The sequence below is a fragment of the Sarcophilus harrisii genome, chromosome 4 (assembly GCF_902635505.1).
Source record: "Sarcophilus harrisii chromosome 4, mSarHar1.11, whole genome shotgun sequence".
NCBI lineage: Eukaryota > Metazoa > Chordata > Mammalia > Dasyuromorphia > Dasyuridae > Sarcophilus > Sarcophilus harrisii.
The window spans coordinates 447340200-447363610 of NC_045429.1; the positions used below are offsets into that span (position 1 = coordinate 447340200).

General features: G+C 50.3%; 2 protein-coding genes across 2 annotated transcripts in view; one reads left to right on the forward strand and one right to left on the reverse strand.

The window, feature by feature from the left end:
* The first annotated feature begins 4613 nt into the window (after positions 1-4613).
* On the forward strand, positions 4614-19992 carry RFC2 (replication factor C subunit 2). Its single transcript, XM_031967937.1, has 11 exons — positions 4614-4778; positions 5879-5948; positions 6567-6608; positions 7184-7290; positions 9093-9194; positions 9863-9963; positions 17048-17205; positions 17285-17350; positions 18144-18224; positions 18479-18592; positions 19182-19992. Exons 1-11 carry the CDS (start codon positions 4690-4692, stop codon positions 19290-19292), a joined length of 1041 nt encoding a protein of 346 aa, XP_031823797.1. The 5' UTR covers positions 4614-4689; the 3' UTR covers positions 19293-19992.
* Positions 19993-21518: 1526 nt separating this feature from the next.
* LAT2 (linker for activation of T cells family member 2) overlaps positions 21519-23411 on the reverse strand; it is a 45800-nt gene continuing 43907 nt past the window's right edge. The window contains 1 exon segment of the mRNA XM_031968746.1: positions 21519-22709. The gene's annotated coding sequence lies outside the window, so the exon portion shown is untranslated.

The window sequence follows — 23411 nt, forward strand, 5'->3', positions numbered from 1 at the left end:
GCATCTCTCTATCCAGGTGGGAGTGCAAGGGGGGGGTCACCGGCAGAAATTACAAATAGCTAAGGGTCCAGGATGCGGAGATGAGTGGGGAGAGCAGGCCCAGCAGGGAGGCAGCTCTTCTCAATCCCAAACTAGAACTGGAGCACGCAGGGTCAGGTGCCGGGAGCAAGGCGGCCAGTTTGCACAGAATCCAGAATGCATAAGGGAGTGTTGTGTGTGAGCGGCGGGGGGGACTGGAGCCCGACTGTGCAGGGCGTGAGATGACAAACAGGAACATATATGTCACCTCAGAGGCAACCGAGAGCCGGGAAGGCTCGGGAGGTGCAGAGTGCCCAATGGCCAGCGCCGGCGGGAAGAGCGGGGCCAGAGCTGGGGTGTGCACCCTCGGAGCTCACGCTTCCTTCCCCGTCTTGCTGCCTCTCAGCCGCTGCCCCTCAGGCCGTCCTCCATCCCTTCTCCTTTGCTTCCCTCCCAGAACGACCCCTTGGGAAGAGCATCTATTGCTCATGGTCTCCATTTCTTCTCATAGATGCTCTCATGGTCAATTTCTTCCTTCTGGCTCCCGTCCAGGCCGCTTTGCTTTGGAGGAAACTGCAGCCCTGGCGGGGCTTGTCTCTCCCAGGGAATGGAAGGGCAGTTTTTCAGCTGTTCCCCCTCTGTGCCTTCTTCCCACCTTCCTTTCTGCCCCCTCGGGGACAGGCCCTCCATGTTCTGGATGGAACCCACAGCTGCAGGCTAGAAGGACTTGAGGGATAACTGAGCTCAACCTCCTTGCCCATTTTACAGATGAGGAAATTGAGGCACAGAAGGCTTGAGTGACTACTAGAACCTACTACTAACCTCCAATTTACCTGAACCATGAGTTTGGTAAGAGTCTAAGGCAGGATGTCAATGCTGGTAAAGCAGGCAGCCTTGTCTTCCCCTCCTGACAGAAGTGTCTGACTCCTCCCTCCTTCTCCTCCTCCCCATCCCATCACTCGGCAAGTCCATGGGGTCCAGAGGGAGGGCTTGGTGCTTCCCAAGTGGAACCTGGTGGTTTGAAGCCTGCCCCTGGGCCTTCTGAGGAATCACTGATCTCCCTGGGCCTCGGTTTCAACATTTGGGAAAGTGACCTGGGATCCCATGACCCTGCAGGGGCTTTCACAAGCCCAGAATGGGGTGGAAGCGGGGAGGAGGGCTATGGTCCATCCACACACAAAACTCCAGGAGAAAATAAGAAAAGAGCAACACACGGTAGGCCGGGAGTGAGAAAGTATCTGTCCCAAAACAGAGGCTAAGATCTCTAGGGAGTCATGGGCACTTTCAGCCTCTCCCTGTCGTTGTTTGGCTGCATTTTCAAAGCAGATCGATGTTTTCACAGCCTGCTGAATCGGATTTAAGTGAGTATGAAGAGTATGGTGTTCTCTGACTCTGTCTCTGTCTTTGTTTCTGTCTCCCCCTCCCTCCCTCTCCCTTTCTCTCTGTCTCTGTCCATCTTTGTCTCCTTCTTCCCCTTTTTCTCTGTCTGTTTCCCTCCCTTCCTCTTTTTCTCTCTCTTCCCTTCTCTCTGTCTCTCTCTCTGACTCTCTCTGTCTCTGTCTCTCTGTCTCTCTTTCTCTCTCTCTCTCCCTTTTCTCCCTTTCTCTCTCCTTTCCTTTCTTCTCATTCTCTTTCCCTTCCCTTTCTCCCTTTTCCTTTCTCTCTCAGCCTTGCCCCCTCTCCCTCTTTACCATTACCACCTTCTGATGGCTCTCTAGCACAGCCACCAGGGCCCCAGTTTTCAGTCCAGGCTTGGGCACATCTCACGCTGTCCCTCTAGTGCTCTGATGCCATCTCCCTTCCGCAAGAAGAGGGCCCTCATTTAAAAAAATAAAATAAAAAAGGAACTGTGTTCTCTGGAATCTTCTGCTTAAGCCCTGCCTCTCTCCTCCCCACCCCTGGCCAGTCTTCCTCTCCATCATCTTCAGCCTCTCCCAGGTAGCGGGCCCAACCCATCATCAAATATGTCCCTTGGGGAAAACACACCTTATCTTTTCCAGTTAATCAGATGGGAAATTTCTCAGCATGACTTGTTCTTTGCTAATAAAATCTCCCACATTGAACCGTCCTCTCTTCAGTCTCTTTATAGCCCCCCTTGTCCAGACCCTCAGCACTTCTTACCTCAGCCATGGCCGTGGCCCCCCACCGGCCTTGCGGCCTGTACGTCCCCCTCACCGAGCTCTGTGAGCTTGTGGGCTTTGCTTTTCCCATTTTAATGGCTGTTTCATCAGCATTAGTCAGCCACGGTTCCTTATTTTACAGCCAAACTTGTGGAAGCTGCACGATTGTAGCCTTTGTGGGCTTTTGAGGCCCACAAACCAGCATCGGTTTTAAATTTAAATCCCCCTTTAAATCTGTTGTTGCTTCTAACTCTCTGTGATCCCATTTGGGGGTTTCTGGGCAAAGAACTGGAGCGGTTTGGCCGTTTCCTTCTCAGCAAGGAAACTGAGGTAAGGAGGGTAAGTGACCTGCCCAGGTAGGGAGTGTCTATGGTTTGTCTGCTCTCAGACAAGGACCACGACATCGGCGGGGATGCCAGAGCCTGCAAGGGAGCTGGACCGAAGCCTCTGAGAGGGATTTGAGCTCAGAAACTAAGCCTTCCTGACTCCAGAGCAGGCGCTCTCAGACTCTGCTGCCTTCCCCACAGCGCGGGAGCCGACACACGGACAAGCTGCTTTGGTCTATCAGGATAAACAGCGAACAGCGAGAGATGGCGGCACAAGCGTCGAGCGGGGAGGCTTCCTGCAAAAGACAGGCTTTCCCTGCGCTTCATGGGCTCCTTGTAAAGGGCGTCGTGCCCTACCTGGGGTACAACAGCCCCCACGACGGGGGTCACAGAGGGTTTGGGCCGCGGTACGTGAAGGAAGCACCTGGCAAACACTGGATGCAGAAAACTCAATAAGTAATGTCACCGAGGAGATAAGCGGGACTAAATACTCAGGGTTCCACGGCCTTGTAGTGTTTCCTCCAACCAGACTCGGGCAGAGGCCTGGGTTTGAATTTGGACTTGGGCAGTTCTTGCTGGTGGGACTTTAGGAAAAGTTATTTCCTCTCTCTGGACCTCAATATCCTCATCTGTGAAATACCCATTTCACAGTAGTAGCTGGAGTAACGGATTGCCAGGGTTCCTTCCGGCTGAGGATCTTTCACTCCTTTGGGGTCACCCTGGGCAGGGTCCGAGATTCCCACAGGACCTTCAGCTCTCCCCGAGGAAGGCGTCCCCGGCCAGGCTTCCTCCACTCAAAGGTGGCTGAATACTGCGGCCGACTTGGGGACCAATGAAGCTGGGCTGCGCCCGGGCGGCAGGGAAGGTTTTCCCTCCCTCTGAGATTGCACTGTTTACTCTGCCCAGGCACCAGCCGTTTGTGCGCGGTCTCCCCGGGAGCTCTGCAAGGCTTTATTTTGTTTGTTTTTTACTCTGTTTGTACTCCTAGGCTTTGCACCAGGCCTAGAGGAAGCCACCCCCCCCCCCAAAAAAAAAGCTTCTTGACTGACAGACAGAAGGTAGCAGACAGTCAGAAAAGGAGGGCAGATAAATGCACAGGCTCTGTGAGTGTGCGTCTGTGAGTGTGTGTTTGTGAGTGTGTGTTTGTGTGAGTGTGTGTGTATGTGTGTTTGTGTGAGTGTGCATGTGAGTGTGTGCATGTGTGTGAGTGTGAGAGTACGTGTGAGTGTGTGTTTGTGTGTAAGTGCGAGTGTGAGAGCATGTGCATGTGTGTTTGTGTGTGAGTGCGTGTTCATGTGCATGTGAGTGTGTGCGTGTGTGTGTGCATGTGTGTGCGTGTTTGTGAGTGTGTTTAAGTGTGTGAATGTGTGTGTGCATGTGTGAGTGTGTGCATGTTTGTGTGAATGTGAGTGCGTGTGCGTTTGTGTGAGTGTGTGTGCGTGTTTGTGTGTGAGTGTGTGTTCATGTGCATGTGTGTGTGCGTGTGTGTGTGAATGTTTGTGTGAGTATGTGTGCATGTGTGTTTGTGTAAGTGTGTGTGAGTGTGAGTGCGTGTGCATGTGTGTTTATGTGAGTGTGCATGTGTGTGCGCACGCGTGTGTGAGTGTGAGAGTACGTGTGAGTGTATGTTTGTAAGTGCGAGTGTGAGTGTGTGTGCATGTTTGTGTGAGTACGTGTGCATGCGTGTTTGTGTAAGTGTGTGTGTGAGTGTGAGTGTGTGTGTGAGTGTGTGTGTGTGTGTGTGAGTGTGTGTGTGAGAGATCTTAAAAAAATTTTTTTGGGGGGGAACGATTTTTGTTTTCTGAATCGCCTTAACTTTCCCCCCTATACATCATGTCACTGCAGCACCAGCCCTTATAACAAAGGTTTAAAAAAAAATCAAAAAGCACTTTAGGAAACTGAAGCAACAACGAACTGATGCATACATACCTTTTTGCACGAGCGCGCGCGCATCTCCTTAGCAACATCCTGGTCTGTTTCCCTCTTTCAGTTTCCTCTCCCTCCCCCCCTTCCCCTCCGCCCTTCCCCTCCCCCCCTTCCCCTCCGCCCTTCCCCTCCCCCCTTCCCCTCCCCCCCTTCCGCTCCCTCCGTTCTCCAGTGCGCAGGCGCGAAGGGGCGGGGCCTGCGCCTCGCGCGCACGTTTCGGCGTCCGGGAGTGGGCGGAGCGTGGCCGGCGGCGTCACCACGTCGGCCGGGGCCGGTGGCGGGAAGCTCTTTTGCTGACGATGGAGGTGGAGGAGACTGGAACGGCCCCGGCCCCGGCCCCGGCCTCCGCTCCCGGCAAGGCCCCCGGGACTCACTACGAGCTGCCCTGGTGAGCGCGGGCCGGGGCCGGGGGCGCGGGGAGGGCCGGCGCCCTGCGGCCGATCCCCGAACGCGCACTGATCGGGCGCCCCTCGTGCGCGCGGCTCTGGGCCGGGGGCACGTTCGGTGCTGCCCGAACACGCGCAGGGGCAGTCGGGACTTCCGGGGCCGCCCCGGAGGGAGGCGGGGGCTATGGGGCGGGAGGTGGGCCGGCACGGCCCATTGTCCAGGCGGGGAAACTGAGGCCCGCCCACCGCCCGACTTCATTGCCCGTTTCTCCTGCTCCTGCCTCGGTCCTGTTTGCAGCTGTTTCCTTCCGGGACTGGCAGCTCCCTGAGGGCGGGATTCTTGTGCCTGTCTTTGTGTCTCCCGAGCTTAGTACAGCGCCAGGCACATAGTAGGTGTTTAATGGATACGGATTGGTAGTTAACGCCTACTGTGTGCCGGTCGCCGTGCTCAGCAGTTGGATCCTCGCCCTGACGGCGCCAGGAGGGCTGCCTCGCCTTTGTCCCCATTTTACAGATGAGCAAACTGAGGCCCGCAGGGGTCCCGGCGCCAGGGAGGGTTGTTGCTACGGGCTGAGGCGGCGGATCTCGGATCCCGGCCCAGCAAACCCCCCCTCTCGGTTCGCGCGCGGAGTCAGAAGGCCCGGGTTCCCATGCGATCTGGGAGCCTCCTGGACCTCAGTCACCTCGTCTGTAAATCAGGGAGATGGGCAGATGCCCTCAGGGCTCTCGAGCTTATGAGTGGGAACGCTTCGTATACATTCTAGAATTTTTTTTTCGAATTTTTAAGTGGATTTTTATTTTAAAGCTTTAATTTTCCAGACATGGATGGAATAGTTTTCGACATTCACCCCCACAGAACCATTCCAGAATTTCTTGTCTTCCTCCCGTAGATGTCAAGTAATCCAGCATTAGTTAAACACGGTGACTGTCGCACGTATTCCACAATTATGCTGCATAAGAAAAATCAGCTCTAAGGGGGGCGAGAAAACTGAAAGCAAGCAGACAGCAAAAGTGAGGGAGTAGGCTGCGGCCGATCCCCACGGGCCCCCACGGCCCTCTCTGGGTTGGGCAGCGATCTCAACGTGACTTTTTTCTCGGATAGGGTCGAGAAGTACAGGCCCACGAAACTGACGGAAATAGTGGGGAACGAGGACACCGTGAGCCGCTTGGAGGTGAGGCCCGGGAAGGTCCCGGCAGGACGGGCGGCCAGAGACCCAGGGAGGTGGTTCCTGGGCGGCCGGCACTTGGCCCTCGCCTTCCGAGACCTCTCCTCAGGGAGTTCGCCGAGAACCTGCACAGAAATCACACAATTTCCATCCCGTTCCATTCCCGTGTTGCGCTTACTGTGTACGAGCCCTCCTGGCTCTGCGCGCTTCACCTTTTCTGTGTTCGCGTCAGTCCTCCCAGATAGTTCCGAGAGCGTCCTGCCCGTCATTTCTTACAGCACCATGGTGATCCCGTCTGTCAAATACGCACATTTAGAATTACTCATTTATCTTGTATGCTTTTTTCTTCCCATTCATTTACTTTCCTTCTTATTTTAGCTGCATTGACGTTGTCTGTGCAGAAACTTTTCAGTTCCATGTAACCAGGGAGCTCTATCGGGGTCTGTGGCTGCCTCTCTTCCTACTTGCTTGGGATTGCGAGCATTTGTGAAGCTGCCTCCCGGGGGCCGATCAGGAATCCTGACTCGGCGCTCTGGGGTGCTTAGGATGGGTAGGATGCGCTCAGCCCCTGATTCTCAGGAGGAGCCTGCACCCTAATTGGGCTAACTCTGCTTTTTCCCCTAGGTCTTTGCAAGAGAAGGGAACGTGCCCAATATTATCATATCAGTAAGTACTTACTCTTGGGCTTCTTCAGTTTTATTTTCCTTGAAATAAAGAAGCCAAGGAGGCCCAGTGTGAGACCAGGGGCATTTAGTAAGCACTTGCTGGATACTAGCTAAGCCCCGGGAAATCAAAGACGGGAAAATCTAGGGCTATGTTCAGGGAATGTAGGTTCTGAAGGGGGAGACAGTGTGGGAGTAAGTGTGGGGAGGGTGTGATCCTCCGACGGGAGCTCTGGCAATTGGGGCTGGGGGGCTGGGAGGCTTCTGGCAGAAAGCGGGATTGGCACTAAGCCTAGGAGGGAGGGAGATTGTTTCGAGTATGGAAAGAACCCATGGGATCATCAACGTGACCCCTCAGAGAGAGACGCAGGCAGGGGGTACGCATGTCATGCCCTGAACCTCAGTTTCCTCATCTGGAAAGTGGGAATGGGAGGTCCTGCAGGACTTCCTGCCCAGGTTGTGTTGTGACGTGTCTAGTGGGCATGTAAGTGACCTCTGGGGTGGCCTTCACGAGGGACAGAGGGAAGGGCTGATTTCCTTCTAATGCCTTAAAGCGCTCATGGGAGAATCTGTTTTTAGGGTCCTCCAGGAACTGGTAAGACGACCAGCATTCTGTGCTTGGCCAGGGCCTTGCTGGGACCCTCCCTGAAGGACGCTGTTCTGGAGCTGAATGCTTCCAATGACAGGTGGGTCCTGGCCCTCGGCAGCACTAGGAGCATTAGAAGTTGGCACTTTCATTGCTTTTGTACTTGAAACATCACTTACTTGCATCTCCCCCCCCCCCCAAACTTTTGGGGGGGGTGCTTGCCGATCTATTACTTCATAGAAATTAAATTTTTTTTCCCTGAGGCAGTTGAGGTTAAGTGACTCACCCAAGGTCACACAGCTAGAAAATATTAACTGTCTGAGTCTGTATTTGAACTCAGGTCCTCCTGACTTCAGGCCTGGCACTCTATCCACTGTGCCATCTAGCTGCCCCTACTTCATAGGAATTAATAAAAGTCAAGAATTGTAAAATGTGGCCTATGGAACCCAGACTAGAGTTTGTCATTATTGCTTACAAGTTCATTTTATTTCACAGAACACAACGAGCATTTCCATAACAAAATATAATAAAAAAGATGATTCTGCATGAAATTGCAAATCGATTACTTGTTACTCCCTCCAGCAATACAACAAAGTAATTGTATAAATTTCTTTTTTCCCCTTTTCTTCTTTTCTCCTCTCCTTCCCCCCTAAAGATGACATTTAGACATAAAAAGATACGTATATATAAAATCACTCTGTACCTACATCTACTTAGCACTTTTTCCTCTGGGTGCGTAGAATTTTTCTTTATTTTTAGTTTGTTTATAATAACCAAAATGACTCAGTTGTCAAAAGTCGTTCTTAAGACAATATTGTTACCATATATGATGTTGTCTTGGTTCTGTTCACTTTACTCTTTGTTTCATGCAAATCTTTCCGTGCCTTTCTAAGGTCTTTGACTCATCATTTCTTACAGCACAACAGTATTCCATCACAATCGTACATCACAACTTGTCGTACATCACAATTTGTTCAGCCGTCCCCTGATTGACGGGCATCCCCTTATTTCCAACTCTTTGCTAGCACCCACAGAGCTGCTGTCCTATCACATTCACTTATAATGATTGCTTGTGATTTTCCCTCCCATCTTATTTTTCCCCTATCCCTGTTCCCTTATGTTTTCCCCACCCTTCCAAGGGTCCCCCCATGCCCTCCTGCCCAAAGCACCTTCATTCCCTAAGAACCACCGGTATACGTTCTTGGAATAGTATACACATGTTCTAAGTTCTTTTCTCAACCATGGTGGCATTTGGAGTTCGAAGGACCCCCGGGATCCCCCAGAACGGGAGTTTCCACCTCATTTGTGTCCTGGACCCCTTTGACAGTGTGGCTGAAGCCTCCGGACCCTTCTCAGTTGTATTTTTGAATGTACCAAATCCATAGGATTACAAAAGAAACTAATTATATTGAAATAACAGTTGTCAAAATAGTTTTAAAAATGAGTTCATAGAGCCTGTGATGAGAATCCCCTCCATATTTACTCCCACCCTCTTAATTAACTAATGAAGGATCTCCTGGTCCCTAACGGGAAGGACCTCTGACTTCTTCCTTCTGATTTTGGATCTGGGGCAGGCCATTATTCTGTGTTATAGATTAAAGTGGCTCCTTTCTAGAAACACACATAAATCTCTGTTTGGGTTAAATCTCTCTTCCTTGGGTTCAGGAGGCTGAGGGAGGGGCCATTGGGACAAGAATGTGGGATTTGGAGGCCGGGCTCAGAAGCGCCAGCCTCGCTACTGCCCAGCCTCCCTCCTTCTGGGGACCAGGCCCAGCTTGGGAGGTTAGTGGAGGAAGCACTTTGTGAACCAGCCTCCCAGGTTGGCCGTTTCTGCTCCCGATGGGGTTGGGGCTTGCCGTGGATCGGTTTGTCTCAGGAAGGATGGATGATTTGTCATTCCAGGGGCATAGACGTTGTAAGGAATAAGATCAAGATGTTTGCCCAGCAGAAGGTCACCCTCCCCAAAGGCCGGCACAAGATCATCATCCTCGACGAAGCAGACAGGTGGGCCAGTAGCCGTCTGTCTTGTGCGTCTAAAATAGGGGGCCGGAAGCCAGCCTCTGCCCTGGGGCAGGGGGGCGGGGGGATTTGCTTCCCACATCTTTGGAGATCAGTTTAGCAGAACCTGGCCTTAAACCCTCAGCCATTCATTATTTGTTCATTTATGTTTGAGGTTGGCTTGAACTCGGGGCCTCCTGGCTCCCGCTAACCCTTATTCTTGATTGATGCAGCAGCACTCATTTGTTCGATGACTCATGAATATTTTTATGGGTTCATGCGTGAGTGTGCCGGCCACTTCGGCCTGATGAAATCTAAATAAAGCTTTACATGGGATGTGCTGGCTCGTGGGTGAGCATGACCGGCCACGTGCCGGCCGGCCCCAAGATTTCTGGGGACAGAGGGCAGCCCCCTGCTTTGCACAGCTGGGCCTCCAGTAGGCAGCTCCAGAGTTGTATCTGTTGGAGGAGTCAGAGGAAGGACTGAGGAACCTCAGATCATTCTCAGAGTGGCTCAGGCCTGGGGCCTCTGTCCCAGATCCCAGGGGAAGCCGTGCTCACAGTGGCTTGGGTCTGGGGTCTCTGCCACCCATGGCAGGGTCAGGAAGGGGCACAGGCCACGGCCTCTTTGTTCCCAATGCCAAATGACCAAGCTGCACTCGTTCTCCCTCCCAGCATGACCGATGGAGCGCAGCAGGCCCTGAGGAGGACGATGGAGATCTATTCCAAAACGACCCGCTTTGCCCTCGCCTGCAATGCCTCGGATAAAATTATAGGTGAGGAGGGGCTAGGGAGCTGCATCTTCTGTGGCCCCCACGGCTTTATCCCTGACAATTGAGGAAGCTGAGGTGGGAGGGTTCCCTGCTGGTAAGTGTCTGAAGCAGGTCTTCCTGACCCCCCAGTCAGAGCTTTTCATTCATCATATCCCACTCCTCCTGGAGACTCACCGTCTCACTTCCCTTCAGCTCTCTCAGCTGTTCTTGCCTGCGTAGCCTTGTCCACCCTGCTCCCTCTTTGACCCGTCTCAAAGTCTGACTTTGTCAAAAAAAAAAAAAAATCAGGCTTTTCTGTTGCATGGCAGTGTTCTGTTCCTCTCTATTGTTCTCTACTGGAGGATGATAAGTGCAAAATTCTGAAGAGATTCAAGGTTTGCTAGGGATTGGCTCATGACCAGGTTGCTTACAGGCTGATCATTTTACTCTGGGAATTTCAGTCATGCTCCCAGCGCAGCCACAAAGGGTGGGGAATCGTTTTCTTGGGAAGAATCTGGGCTTCCTTAAATTTCATATATATGGATATTATATATATATATATATATATATGATTTCATATGGTTACATATATTTATATAATTTACATAATATATATTTATATGATATAAATAACATATACACAAAATATATCAGTGAAGTCACTGGCTTCTGAGACTCAACCTGAGCCAAGATCTCCTTGTACGCTGGAGCTGGCAGCTCAGAGAATGCTCGCGGTCGGACGTTTGCCGCTCCTTTCTCCGTGGGTGCTCTCAGAAATGCTCGGGGTCAGCCACACGGTGTTGTTGGTGATTTCACGCCTTTGTTTTTGCATCCAACAAAGGCTCACCCAAGTGTTTGTTGTGTGCTGGGCATCAGGGCTGGGGAGAAACCCAAGGGGAGAGGCCGTGGGCCGGCCTTCTAGCAGTGGAGAGAAGTGGACACGATGGCACGGAGTGTGTGCCAGGCTGAAGACATGACAGCATCATCCTCATTCTAGTCATAGCAGGAGCTAGAGTGTTCTAGAGTAATGTTGGCTAAATGCTTTCCAGGAGTGTCTTGTTACCTGGAAAGGTGGTACTGTCATCAAACCCGTTTTTTAAAATGAGCCAAAACACAGCTGCACAGTGTTTGATGGAGGATCCTAAGTCAGGTCTTCCTAATTTCAGGCACAGTGCTCCGACCACCACATGAGGGAGCTCAGACGGGGACATCAGGCCGCTCAGAACCTATAAAGGCAGAGTCTGTGACCCGTGGTTGCTTTTTTTCAGAGGAACAAATAATTGAACCCCATAAGCCTTATCCAGAGAAATGATAGTGTGGACAATTGAATGACCATATTTAATAATTTTTGGTTATTGAGTCGTTTCGGTTGTGGTTTACTCTTCCTGACCCCATGTGAGGTTTTCTCAGCAGAGTGCTGAAGGACTTTGCCATTTCCTTCTCCATTTTATAGATGAGGAAACCAACATGAGGTGAGATATTTTTTTTTAAAGAGATGCCCCGATGTTCTGCTCCATCTCCAGTTTGTAGATAGCTTTGGCTCTGGTTGGGAACAAGATGGAGAATCCTGATTCCTGGAGATAGATCGTCATGAAGGGAATTAGCACCTTGGGAGCCAGGTTGGGAAAATTGAGGTTTGCTCCATAAGACATGGCTCAGAAATCTGTTTGGAGTTTCTGGTTGATGTGGAAGTTCAGCTCCACTGGTTCATTGTCTTTGATTTGTTTTCAGCTCACAATAAGGATTTCGTGTCCTTGATCATTTGACTTCAATCACTATAAATTATTTCTTCGCTGCCTTTTTGAAAATTCCGGAGGGTATTACACTTCGTTTTCCCCTATCTTGACTCTCCCCCTCACAATTGTGTCTCCAAAATGCAGTTTTTAAGAAAATATTACTACTTTGAGAATATTTCAATAGGATAATAGAGTTATTTAGCATAGTTCCTACAGCTACTTGCCAAGCTTCTCGTATCTCCTTTGCTAGGGAGAGACAACATTTACAGGGACTGGCGACCAGAGAATGATATATTGGTTTGGTGAGTTAGAGGGATGGTGGAGGGAGCCTAAGGGGAGTAGATTGACACACTCTCCAACATGGTAGTGACAACTTTGATTTGATTTACAGGCCCAGAACTGGAAGTTAGGGGAGGAGGAGGGAAAGGCAGATGATTGTCGTTCCCATGAGTCCTCCAGGCCCAAGCAAGCAGAAAATCTCAATCTGGGTCAGTGGTTTAGGCAGTAATTGCTCCAGGAGATGAGAGGAGAGTGATTGGGCTGCCATGAAGAGAGAAATCTTTCCTGAAGGGTTGGAGGGGCTTCAGAGGCTGCCCAACCTGCACCTCAGAGTTTCCCCCCAACCTCATGCCCAGCAAGCAGTTCTCCAATATCGCCTTGTACAATATTTTTCGCAGAATCGTTCTTCTCTAGTGCTCATTCTCCATTCCTTTTCCTGCTCCTGACTTTTAAAAAATGAGCCAGGTCCATGTGAACCCTGTCCATGGCCACAGACATCCCCCTTTCTTTCTTCATGGAGTTTTATCTGTTTGCAACTCTGAATTTCCTTCTTGAGAGTTTCCTGCCCTTCTCCTTTAGCATTTTAGTCCATGGAATCCTTCCTGTCTTTTCTTGAAGTTTTCCACTTCGCAAGTTTAGTTTGCCTGAAAGACTTTCCTTTTCTATCACAAATTCTAGGTGGATCGGTCATCTCAAAATATTCATTATGTCCCGTAATAAACAGTTTCTTGTTCTTGGTTGGAGTCAGCCTAGTATCCTCCTCTCCCACCCTCACCCACACCCCCTTTTTCTTTGGGGGAGACTTTTATTACCTAATGTACAAACAGGCTAGTGGACTATATATAGCTCAATGATTCCAGCTCTGAGAAGCATCCAAAGCCTGCAGTGAGTCAGACATGGGGAGGCCTTCTTTCCATCTGGCTGCTTCCGGAGGGGCCTTCAGCCACACAGCCTGCTTGACCCCATGTTTGTTGGCCTTGACTCTCCGTGAAGACCAGGATGTGGTTGTCCTTGGCTTTCTCCATAGCGGCATGAGCATTCAACAGGAATGTAATGGTATCATGGAAACCTCTTAGGGAATACCTTTGCAGCGGCACAAAGGCTCCTTGCACTTGGATCTCCTTCTTTTTGTATCTTACTGACCTTCAAGGCTTTGCACTTGGCTTCTTTCTGGAGGGCTTCCTTCTTTCTCTTCGGCACCATCTGGGGAAAAGGTTAAATACCATTTCCTTTAATAATTAAAGCAAGTTTTAAAAAAAATGTGCCAACTGCTTTACTTTTGACAAAGAGAAAGCTTCTGCAGCTGCTTAGGTAGTAGGGGTTCCCATTTTGGCCTCCAAGCCAGATTTGTTATCTCTTGTCTGACTCCTTAGCAGTTTCTGCTACCAGTCAGGTAGTCAGCCATTTAATTCCCACGACTGTTACTTCTGTTTTTTTCTATTTTTCTTCATCCTTAAGGAGATTGCATTCTCTTAGGTGAGACATGTGAGTAAATAGGTACATGAAGATAGATTCCCAGGGGTAAAATGGCCATTCTAATAGAATGAGAAATAGAGAACTTAAGTAACTCAACCTCAGAAGTTGAACAAGCCTATGTGAGCTCCCTGATCATTTTAAGATCAAGTGGATTTCTAAGTGAATTTTATCAAACACTTAAAACACACTTAATTCCAAATATTATAAAAGCTGTTTGACAAAATAGGAAAAACTAGTCCTATTAAATTTCTCTTAAGACACAACTATGGTCTTGAGCTCTAAACCAGGGAGAGTCAAAATAGAAAAAGAAAACTATAGACTATTTTACCTAATATATATGAATGTAAACATTTTAAATAAAATATTAGCAAGAGAATCATAGACATTTGTTATTCTCTTTGATCAGGTGGGATTTATACCAGAAATGAAGAGTTGGTTTATTGTTGTCACTCATTTTTCAGTTTCTTGCCAATTGTCTATGACCCCATTTGGGGTTTTCTTGGTAGAGATGCTGGAAGAGGTTGCCATTTCCTTCTCCAGCTCATTTTACACATGAGGAAACTGAGACAGGGTTAAATAACTTGCCCAGAGTTACAGGGGCAGTTAAATGTCCGAGGCCCTATTTGAACTCAGGAAAACTTATCTTTCTGGAGCTCTCTTCACTGTATCAACTAGGTACCCTGATTCATTATTAGGAAGGCTATAATCATAATAGATCATATTCATAACAAGAACATAAAAATTATGTGATTATATCAGTAGGTAGAGAAAAAGCTTCTTAATATGATGCATTATCTACTCATGTTTTACTAGAAAGTTAAAAATACTAGAAGGCAAAAGAATAAATGGATCCTTCCTTGATAGGAAAAGTAACATCTACCTAAAACCAAGTGCCAGCAATATCTGTAATATGGCTAAATTAAATGCCTTTCCAAAGTTTTCCATTATCACTATGTCCATCATTATTACTTTATTAGTAATTAGATTTAAAATAACAATATATGAAAAGGTTCTAGTACTAGAAATGCTAGCTATAATGATAAAACAAAAAGAAATTGAAAGAATAAGCATACACAAGAATCAAAATGACCTCTTTTTGCCAATGGTATGATAATTTACTTAGAGAACCCTAATTCTCTAATTGAACTAATAAAAAATGTATTTAAACTAATGAAAAACCTCATCAGTGTTGCAGGACAGAAAATAAACTCACATAAACCATTAGCATTTCTGCATATTACTAATAGCATCCAACTGAAAGAAACAGAAATTCTGTTTACAGAAAGTATAAGATATTTGATATATATATAAACATACATATATAGATATATAAATAAGATATAAGATAATTTTGACTTTTTGATAATTTGACTTAGGTACTATATGAATACAACTATGCAACTCCTTTTTCTTTTTTTTTTTTTTTTTTTTTTTTTTTGACTGAACAATATGATCCTTTTTTTTTTAAATTTATTTATTTATTTTTTTTTTATTTAATAGCCTTTTATTTACAGGTTATATGCATGGGTAACTTTACAGCATTAACAACTGCCAAACCCTCTTGTTCCAATTTTTCACCTCTTATCCCCCCACTCCCTCCCCCAGAGGGCAGGATGACTAGTAGATGGTAAATACATTAAAATATAAATTAGATACACAATAAGTGTACATGACCAAAACGTTATTTTGCTGTACAAAAAGAATCCGACTCTGAAATATTGTACAATTAGCTTGTGAAGGAAATCAAAAATGCAGGTGGGCATAAATATAGGGATTGGGAATTCAATGTAATGATTTTTAGTCATCTCCCAGAGTTCTTTCTCTGGGCCTAGCTGGTTCACTTCATTACTGCTCCATTGGAAATGATTTGGCAACTCCTTTTTCACAAATAAATCTAGATCAGTAATTAGAGAAATAATAATTGTTCATGCATAGGCCAAGCCTATATAACAAAAGTAACTACACCTTAATTTATACATTCAATGTCATATTAATCTAACTACCAAAGGATTACTTTACAGAGCCAGAAAAAAAAAATATGAGGGCAGAAAAAGTCAATATCAAAGGAAATAATGGGGGGAGAAAAGTGGCATGGAATGGGATCCGGCAATATCAGGTCTTAAACTATACTGCAAAATGGTAATCTCAAAACAGTTTGGTAATGGCTCAGAAATGAAGAGATTGATCAGGAGAACAGATTAGGTACATAAAAGCAAAAAAGCACGGTAGCCTAGTATTTGATAAACCAAAAGATCCCATTTGTCGGAGAACTCGGTAGTCACAAAAACTTGTGAAACTAGACCGACATCTCACATGGTACGCCAAGATAAGTTCTAAAGGGATACGTGATTTAGACATTCAAGGCAACACCATAAACATATTACAAGGTCATGGAAGAAATTACCTGTCAGATCTAAGAATAGGGAAAAAACCAAACAGGAGATGGAGTGGTTCACAGGAGGTTGAATGTTTAATTTTGTATACATAAAAATAAATGCATGAAGTTAAAAAAAAGTTTTTATACAAACAAAAAACCAGTTCATCTCAAGAAAAGAATCCGGCGAGGGGAAAGCTTTTTGTAGTAAGTTTCTCTGAGAAGGTTCCCATTTCTGAGACATATAGGAAATTTATTTAGCTTTGCAAGAAAAAAGCCATTCCCCAGTTGATAAAAGGTCAAAAGATATGAGCAGGAATTTTTCAAAGGATGAAATTCGAGCTATTGCTGGCTAAGTGAAAACATGCTCTGAGTCACTGATTAGAAAAATGTATATTGAAGCAACTGAGGTCCCATCAGATTGGCTGATAGGACAGAAAAGGGAAATGGCCCATGTTGGAGGGCATTGGCGGAGCTGGGAAGGGATGCGGCCATTCTGAAGAACAATTTGGAAATAGGCCCAGAGGATCATGCACCTGGGCATGCCCTTTGACAACTAGGTCAGTACCCCAAAGAGACAGAAAAAGGGGGTGGGGGGAAAGGACCCACTTGTACAAAAATATTTTTGGCCGCTCTTTTAGCGGTGGCAAAGCTCTGGGAATTGAGTGGTGCCCGTCAGACAACTTTTGTGATGAAGGGGCTGCCGTCAAAAAAGCCAGTGTGAGGTGAAGGAGGCAGAACCAAGTATCTGCCCCGACCAGACGCTTAATCTGTCCTTCTCCAAAGGAGTCCAGTGAGGTGGGTGGGCAGGGATGGCAGGAGGGAAGAGGGACATAAAGAACGCCAAGCTAGGGCCAGGAAAGCGTGGGTCAGGTCCCCCTTGGACGCTCACCAGCTGTGTGACCCTGGGCCGGTCACTGCTGCTGCCTGGGGGCCCCCTTCCCACCTGGGCTGCCAAGGTAGAGCAGGGAGGGGGCTCAGCCCTTGCAGCCATTGCAGGCGTGGGCTTGGGGCCGTGGCAGAACTGGGAGCCCACAAGGGTCTGGAGTTTGGTCACGAGGCGCTCATCTTTAGACATTCAGGTTTGATCAGGACGTTCTCTTTCCCTTTTCCGAGGGAAGCCAGACTTGGCTTGTGTGAGGCTTCCATGTGGTCAGTGTCTGAGGCCCTAGGGGCTGATGGGGCCCAGCGAGGGGAAGGGGCAGAGCCAGGGCCCCTCGCTGACCCCTGCCCCCCTCCTTAGAGCCGATTCAGTCCCGCTGCGCCGTCCTGCGGTACACGAAGCTGACCGATGCCCAGGTGCTGGCCAGGCTGATGGCGGTCATCGAGAAGGAGAAGGTGGAGTACACGGACGACGGGCTGGAGGCCATCATCTTCACGGCCCAGGGAGACATGCGGCAGGTAGGTGGGGGGAGGGGGTCCTCAGGGAGAACTGCCATCTCCGGTGACCTTCTCAGTGGCCCCCTCCCTTCCCCCACAGGCATTGAACAACTTACAATCCACCTATTCTGGCTTCGGCTTCATCAACAGTGAGAACGTGTTCAAGGTAAGAGGGGATGAGGCGGGGGGTTGGGGCTCACGTTTCTCGGGGCTCTTCACAGAAAACGTCCTGTGGGAGCTTCCAGTAGCATAAGCTCGCTGCCCTTCTGGAATGGTGGGAGTGCCCAGAACCTGCCCTGCCCCCCCCATTCTCTCCTCTCCCTTTGACTCTCAGAGACGTGGGGAGTGAGAAAGCCTTCCCTGGGGGGGATCAGCTTCCTCTGGAAAATGAGGATGTGGCCCCAGACCAGACCAGGGGGTGGTTTGTGCATCTCAAATAAAACTTGTGTTCCAAGTGTTTTTTTAAAAACCCATTCTGAGCTCATGGGCTGGATCTGGGCCCGATCTGAGTCCCATCCTCCCCCTTGTGGGGACAGAGCCCCCCAGCAAAAGCCCCGCTAGGGCCCCCCCCCCATCCATGTGGCCGGGGATAGCACTGTGCCCAGTCTCTGAGATGGGGGTGGAGGAGGCAGCTCCCCCCGGGGTCTCGGTTATCCAGCTGGCATCGCCACGGTTCATGCCAGGTGATCTTGGGCACACGAGTCAGCCTCCCTGAGGCTCAGCTTCCTCATCTGTAAAATGGGGGAACAGGGCTCTATGGCCCCCCAGGACCCAGCCCTTAGGCTGTGAGCCCAAAGCCTGCCAGGGCACACTCGGGTCTGTGTAAAGCTTTGTCGAGTCCGTCCACAAGAGGCCACATGTGCCTCAGGGTCAGCTGGGGAGGCGCCTGCGGCCGGCCTGAATCTCCCTGGCCTGAATCTTCCTGGCCTGAAAACTCCCCGGCCTACTCTGCTTCTCAGGTGTGCGACGAGCCCCACCCGCTGCTGGTGAAGGAGATGCTGCAGCACTGTGTGAGCGCCAACATCGATGAGGCCTACAAGGTGGGGCCCTCCCCAGGTGTGCCCACGGGGCCGGGAAGCTGCAGGGAGCCCCCCGGGAGGGGGCAGGCAGCCTGAATGTCTGTGGTGTGACGCCCGCCTGCCGGGACTCGGGTGCTGCCGGGCCGGGCCGTGGGGCCTCCTGTACAGAAGGGCTTGGGCACTCCTGGGCCAGGCTCGGGCCACGGGGCCTCCTGCAGCCAGGGGCGCCTCCCCACCTGTCTTTGGAAGCCCCCAACGATCTCTCCTCTGCCCAGATCCTGGCCCACCTCTGGCGTCTCGGCTACTCCCCAGAAGACGTCATTGGCAACATTTTCCGCGTGTGTAAAACCTTCCAGATGCCCGAGTACCTGAAGCTGGAGTTTATCAAGGTCAGTCCCGGGTGGGAATCGCCAGCAGCCCCAGGCCCTGGCACAGGCCAGGGGAGCGGCTCCTCTGCCTTCCTTTCCCTGCCCCCACTTCGGGGAGAAGGCCGGGGTTGTGCAAGCTGCGTTTGTAAAACTCAGGCAACATCTTGGTCGCTTTTGCTGAACTTGGTCACTTTTTGTTCCTTGTGTACCGGACGGTTCTCTGGGCGGAGGCAGGGGGAGGGGGCACGTGGGGAAACAGGTGATGGAGAAACAGGAGCCAGATCTACCCTTGGTTTGCTTCCTTTTTTAGACCTTAGTTGTTGTGACGCGTTTCATCAGTCAGGGATTCATGAATGAGGTTGCCCCCCCCCCAAATTGTGTGTGACCAAGGCCCAGACTGGGGTTCTGGGTTCCCTTCCCCTGTAGGGCCCCCATTCTGGTTGGGGTCTCGCCCCGAGGACCCGCCCGCATCATTTCAGGAACTAGCCAAGCACGGCCGGCCAGAAGTCTCTGTTCCCCAACTGCTTTAGAACTTAAGGAGCGGGAGAGCCGCCATCTTAATGGCTTCCCCTCCAGCGCTGACCAGGCTGAATGTGATTGGTCTTTTCAGGAGATCGGCTACACGCACATGAAGATAGCGGACGGGGTGAACTCCCTGCTGCAGATGGCCGGCCTCCTGGCCAAGCTGTGCCACAAGACGCTGGCGCCCGCAGCCAGCTAGATCTGGGAAGCCGGTGCAGGACTTCGGGCAGCCCCCGAGGGCCTGGGGCCGCGTCCTCCCAGGCTCCAGTGACCAGGCCTGGCTCAGGAGGGTCACTTCGTGGGAGTCGGGCCTCCTCTTGCTGTCCATGAGACAAGGACCGGACGTTTGCCCCAAAGGAGGGGACCTTGAACAAGGGGCAGTTGGGACAGGCTGGGCCTCCCCACCCCCCGCCTTGTTAGAATGTCGAAAATAAATATCAGAATTTGGAGAATCTTGTCGTTAGAAATGTCTCCTTGTTTAAGGAGGTCTGTTTAAAGACCCACCCACCAAGAGAGGCCAAGGGCCCCTCACAGCATCATCCAGACCCAGTTCCTGGACGGACTAAGAGGGCCCTTTACGTCTGCTTTCTCAGCTGCAGCCGTGTCTTCGGGCCCCTTTGGGGGGTGGGTCCCTCCAGAAGGACAGAGGCTCCGGCCTTCCCCAGAGGGGCTGCTGGGTCCCTCCCTACCCAGGGAAATGCCAGGCCCTCTGGGAGAAGATTGTCAAGCTCTGCTCCAAAAACCTTCACATTTGGGCCTCTAGGGGCTTTAAAAATATTTCCTATCGAATTGGGTTACAAGGACAGGATGATGGAGTGAGGGGGGAGCCCCTGGGGACAGTCCTTGGGGTGGGTCCCAGGCTCCCTGGGTGACCCTGGGCCAGTCCCTGCCTTTGTGCATATATATATATATATATATATATAAATAAAATTATGAGTGCTTGGATTCGCTCTTAAAGGTGCCCTGGTTGTCGACATTTTCTGAGGTTTTGGTGACCTAAAAATAAATGACTGCGGGTGGAAAATCTTCGGGTTCAGCCTTGTTTAGTGTAAAGAAAGGTCAGGGTGTTCCTCAGCCTTCACTCTTCCTGACCCACTTGGCTCACCTGCCAAGGGAGGCTGATCTTGCCTGATGACCTTGACACCCCCTCAGCCTCTCCCGCATCCCCTCAGCATGTCGTCCCCCATGGGAACATGTGGACACTGTGGGGCCTCATCAGGAAAGCCACTGTCCCCTTCCTTGGCCTTCTCAGAGAAGCAGGAGGTCAGAGGCCGGAGGACCCTCGGGCCCCCAACAGGGGCTCGGACGACCCTGACACCCCGGACAAGTCCTCTGGCTTCTTGAAGAGTTGCTGTGGACATGATGAAGGTGACCTCAGACAGAGCCCCCTGGTGGGTGAACCCCTGCCAGCAGCCTTGGCAAGGGACCTGGGGCTGGTGGGTGTGGGCTGTGAAATGCACCTTGGGACCAGACCCATGGGAGGTGGAGGCCGGTGGGAGGTGGAGGCTGGCTTCAGGGATGTCAGGGCCAGCTGGCCAGCCTAGGAAGGAGCCCTGAGCCAGGTGTCCCGGGGCTGACCTCCAGAGGGCGCCAGACTTGACCTCCAGTGCCACTGTTCCTTTATTAGCTCTGGGATCCAAGAGGGGGAGTCATTTAAGCTTTGTGAGCCTCAGGTTGTTCATCCCTAAAATGGAGCTATTTTTACCTCTGCCTGTAGAGGTAAATGTAGACTACACTCCATGTAGATATGTGGGGTTTTTGTGAGAGTTTAGTTTGGGGGAGAGGGCACATTAAGGCACATATTAAGCCCCTCTAGTTGGGGCTTTTCGAATTCAAACCCTTCCCACCGGGCCTCGGTTTCCCCTCCTGTAAATTGAGTGGATCATACCCTTTGCCTTCTTTGAGCAGGTCCCTGCCGCCTTGACCGTTACACTCCTGGGATTTGTCCAGCGGCCCGTCTCTGCCTGGCCAGCTTCCCCCCACTCTAAGCCCAGCCCAAGAAGAAGGGGCGCTCCTCCACCACAGCCTGGCCCAAACAAAGGAGTCACAGGGCACCTTCCCTGGAGAGGCCCAGGAGGCAAGACTCCATCCGGGTCTTGAGTCTTACAGTACCTTGGCTCCCCCAAACTCCCTAATTGAGACAGCAGGGACCGCTTGTCAATATAATAAATTAAGGATCTAGATACTGAGCAAAATGCAAAGCTGATTCTGGATTAAAGGCGAACCTTTGAACTTGGGACGGGAAAAAGAGCCCACCATGGAGACTAACGGCATTTGGGAGAAAGCCACTTGAGACAATAGTACCACAAACTTTGCCTTGATTGTGTCTCAATGATTTGCATCTCTGCCTAATTAACCAAGATGGTGGCTTCTCATTTACATCTCAGTAGATCTTGTCCGTTAGAGAAAACTCTACAAGTCCATGAGCATTTGAGTTTTATTTATTCATGGTCCTGATTAATAAACGGGAGAGTCCATAATCTGGCCTCCTCCGCCTACCCCGAGTAACCCGTCGCTCACTGCAGGAACTGGGCTCTGACACTTTGCCAGCATCATTTTTGGTCCCTCCAGAAGCAACAAGGGCCCAGTTCCTGAGGGGCCACAGTAGCATGCAGTAGACTAGTGGTCTGAAGGCCTGGGCTCTGCTGCCAGCCTGTTCCCTGGACAGAAGGGGAGGGTCTCTGACTGACTGGAACCACCTGGATGGTCCCAGGCCTCCCTGACACTCGGGATGTCCTCCATAAAGAAGTCACCGGGGGAGGTAGGGAGCAACCAGGCCGGGGTCCAACTCCTGTTTAGAGCCAGTGGGCCCGTCCGGGAGCCAGCAGACCCCATGGGGACACGGAGGGAACCGGCGCGTTCGCCACTGTTATATACTAGAGAACAGAAGACTGTAATGCTTTATTAGAGGTAAAGCCTCCAGGTCATTACAATATAAAGTACAGGCCCACCTCCATAAATAACAGCATGAAGTAAAAGCTCGGCCCACTGGACCCAGACTCCCAGGACCGAGGAAGGGCCTCGGGGCCTGCCTTCTGGCCCCGTCAGGAGGGATGTTCTTCACCAGATCAGAAGTTTAGGGCTGGGAAGGTCTTGGAGGCTGTTCAGTCCAAACCCCCATTTTGCAGATGAGAAAACAGATCCAGTGAGTTGAAGAAACCTGCCTAAAAGGTACACAGGTCAGGAAGCAAAGGGTGGAACTGGAACCCAGGCCTTTTGCTCACAAATCTAGGGCTCCTTCCCCTGTACTGCTGGGAAAAGGCCCTCCTTCTGACTGGTAGCAAACAAGACAGAACTGAGGGCGATGAAAAGCAGTCCTTTGGCCCCGCAGTGGGGGAGATACCAGGAGTTTTGTGGCCTCCTTCACTGCCCAAGCCTCCCCAGCCCATGGAGGATGAACTTCCTGGCCGGCGGGGCCATGGGTCCCGTCTATAGTGTCCTGGGGCCGCCGCCTGCCGATCACAGGGGCTTTGTCCAAGTGGAACCACTCTGGGGGGGGTAGGGCGAGGGCAGCGGCTCCTGGGTGAGATGGGAGGGATGTCCTTCCTCTGAGACTTGGCTGGGATGGGTGGGGAGGGTCGGGCAGGCCGGGACTTCCCAAAGACAGGTTCTCTCCCTAAGGAAAAGAAGGGGGAAAGGCCTAGTAGTTACCAAAGGCTCTGCTCCCAGCATGCCCTGCAAGGAGGTCAAGGGACAAGAATAAAAGTAATCGTCCCGACAGAAACCTGCATTGGCCACAGAAAACAGAAACCTACTAACGCTGCTAGTCCAACAAATTCCAGCACAAAGACTGCTTCTGGACCAAACCCATGGGGGAGCCCTCGCTGAAGAAACTAACCTACTCTGTCCCCAAACAGGGTCTCATTCCCCAGAGGCACTTAGGATGTAAGTGGAGGTCACAGGTCAGTATATGAAGAATACAAAGAAATGTGGAAAGATATAATAATTATATCTAGCTTTTACAGAACACTTAAGATGTCACGTGTACATAACATTTTGTAAAACTCTTTTCTTACACATGTGGAGCAAAGAGAGCAGGACCAGAAGGATGATACGGCATTGTATTACGGTTGTGCAAATGACAAATAGGAAGAACACAAAGAAATAGGGGAAGATGTAATAATACCCAGTTTTTATAGAACACTTAAGATGTTGCGTGTGGTGTGTATATAACATTTTGTAAAACTCTCCTTATCCATGTAGAGTAAAGAGAGCAGGACCAGAAGGATGATGTAGTAGCATCGTATGACAATTGTGCAAATAGGATAATGGAGGCAGGCCGAGGGAGCTTCCAGACTGGGCCATCTACCCCAGCGCT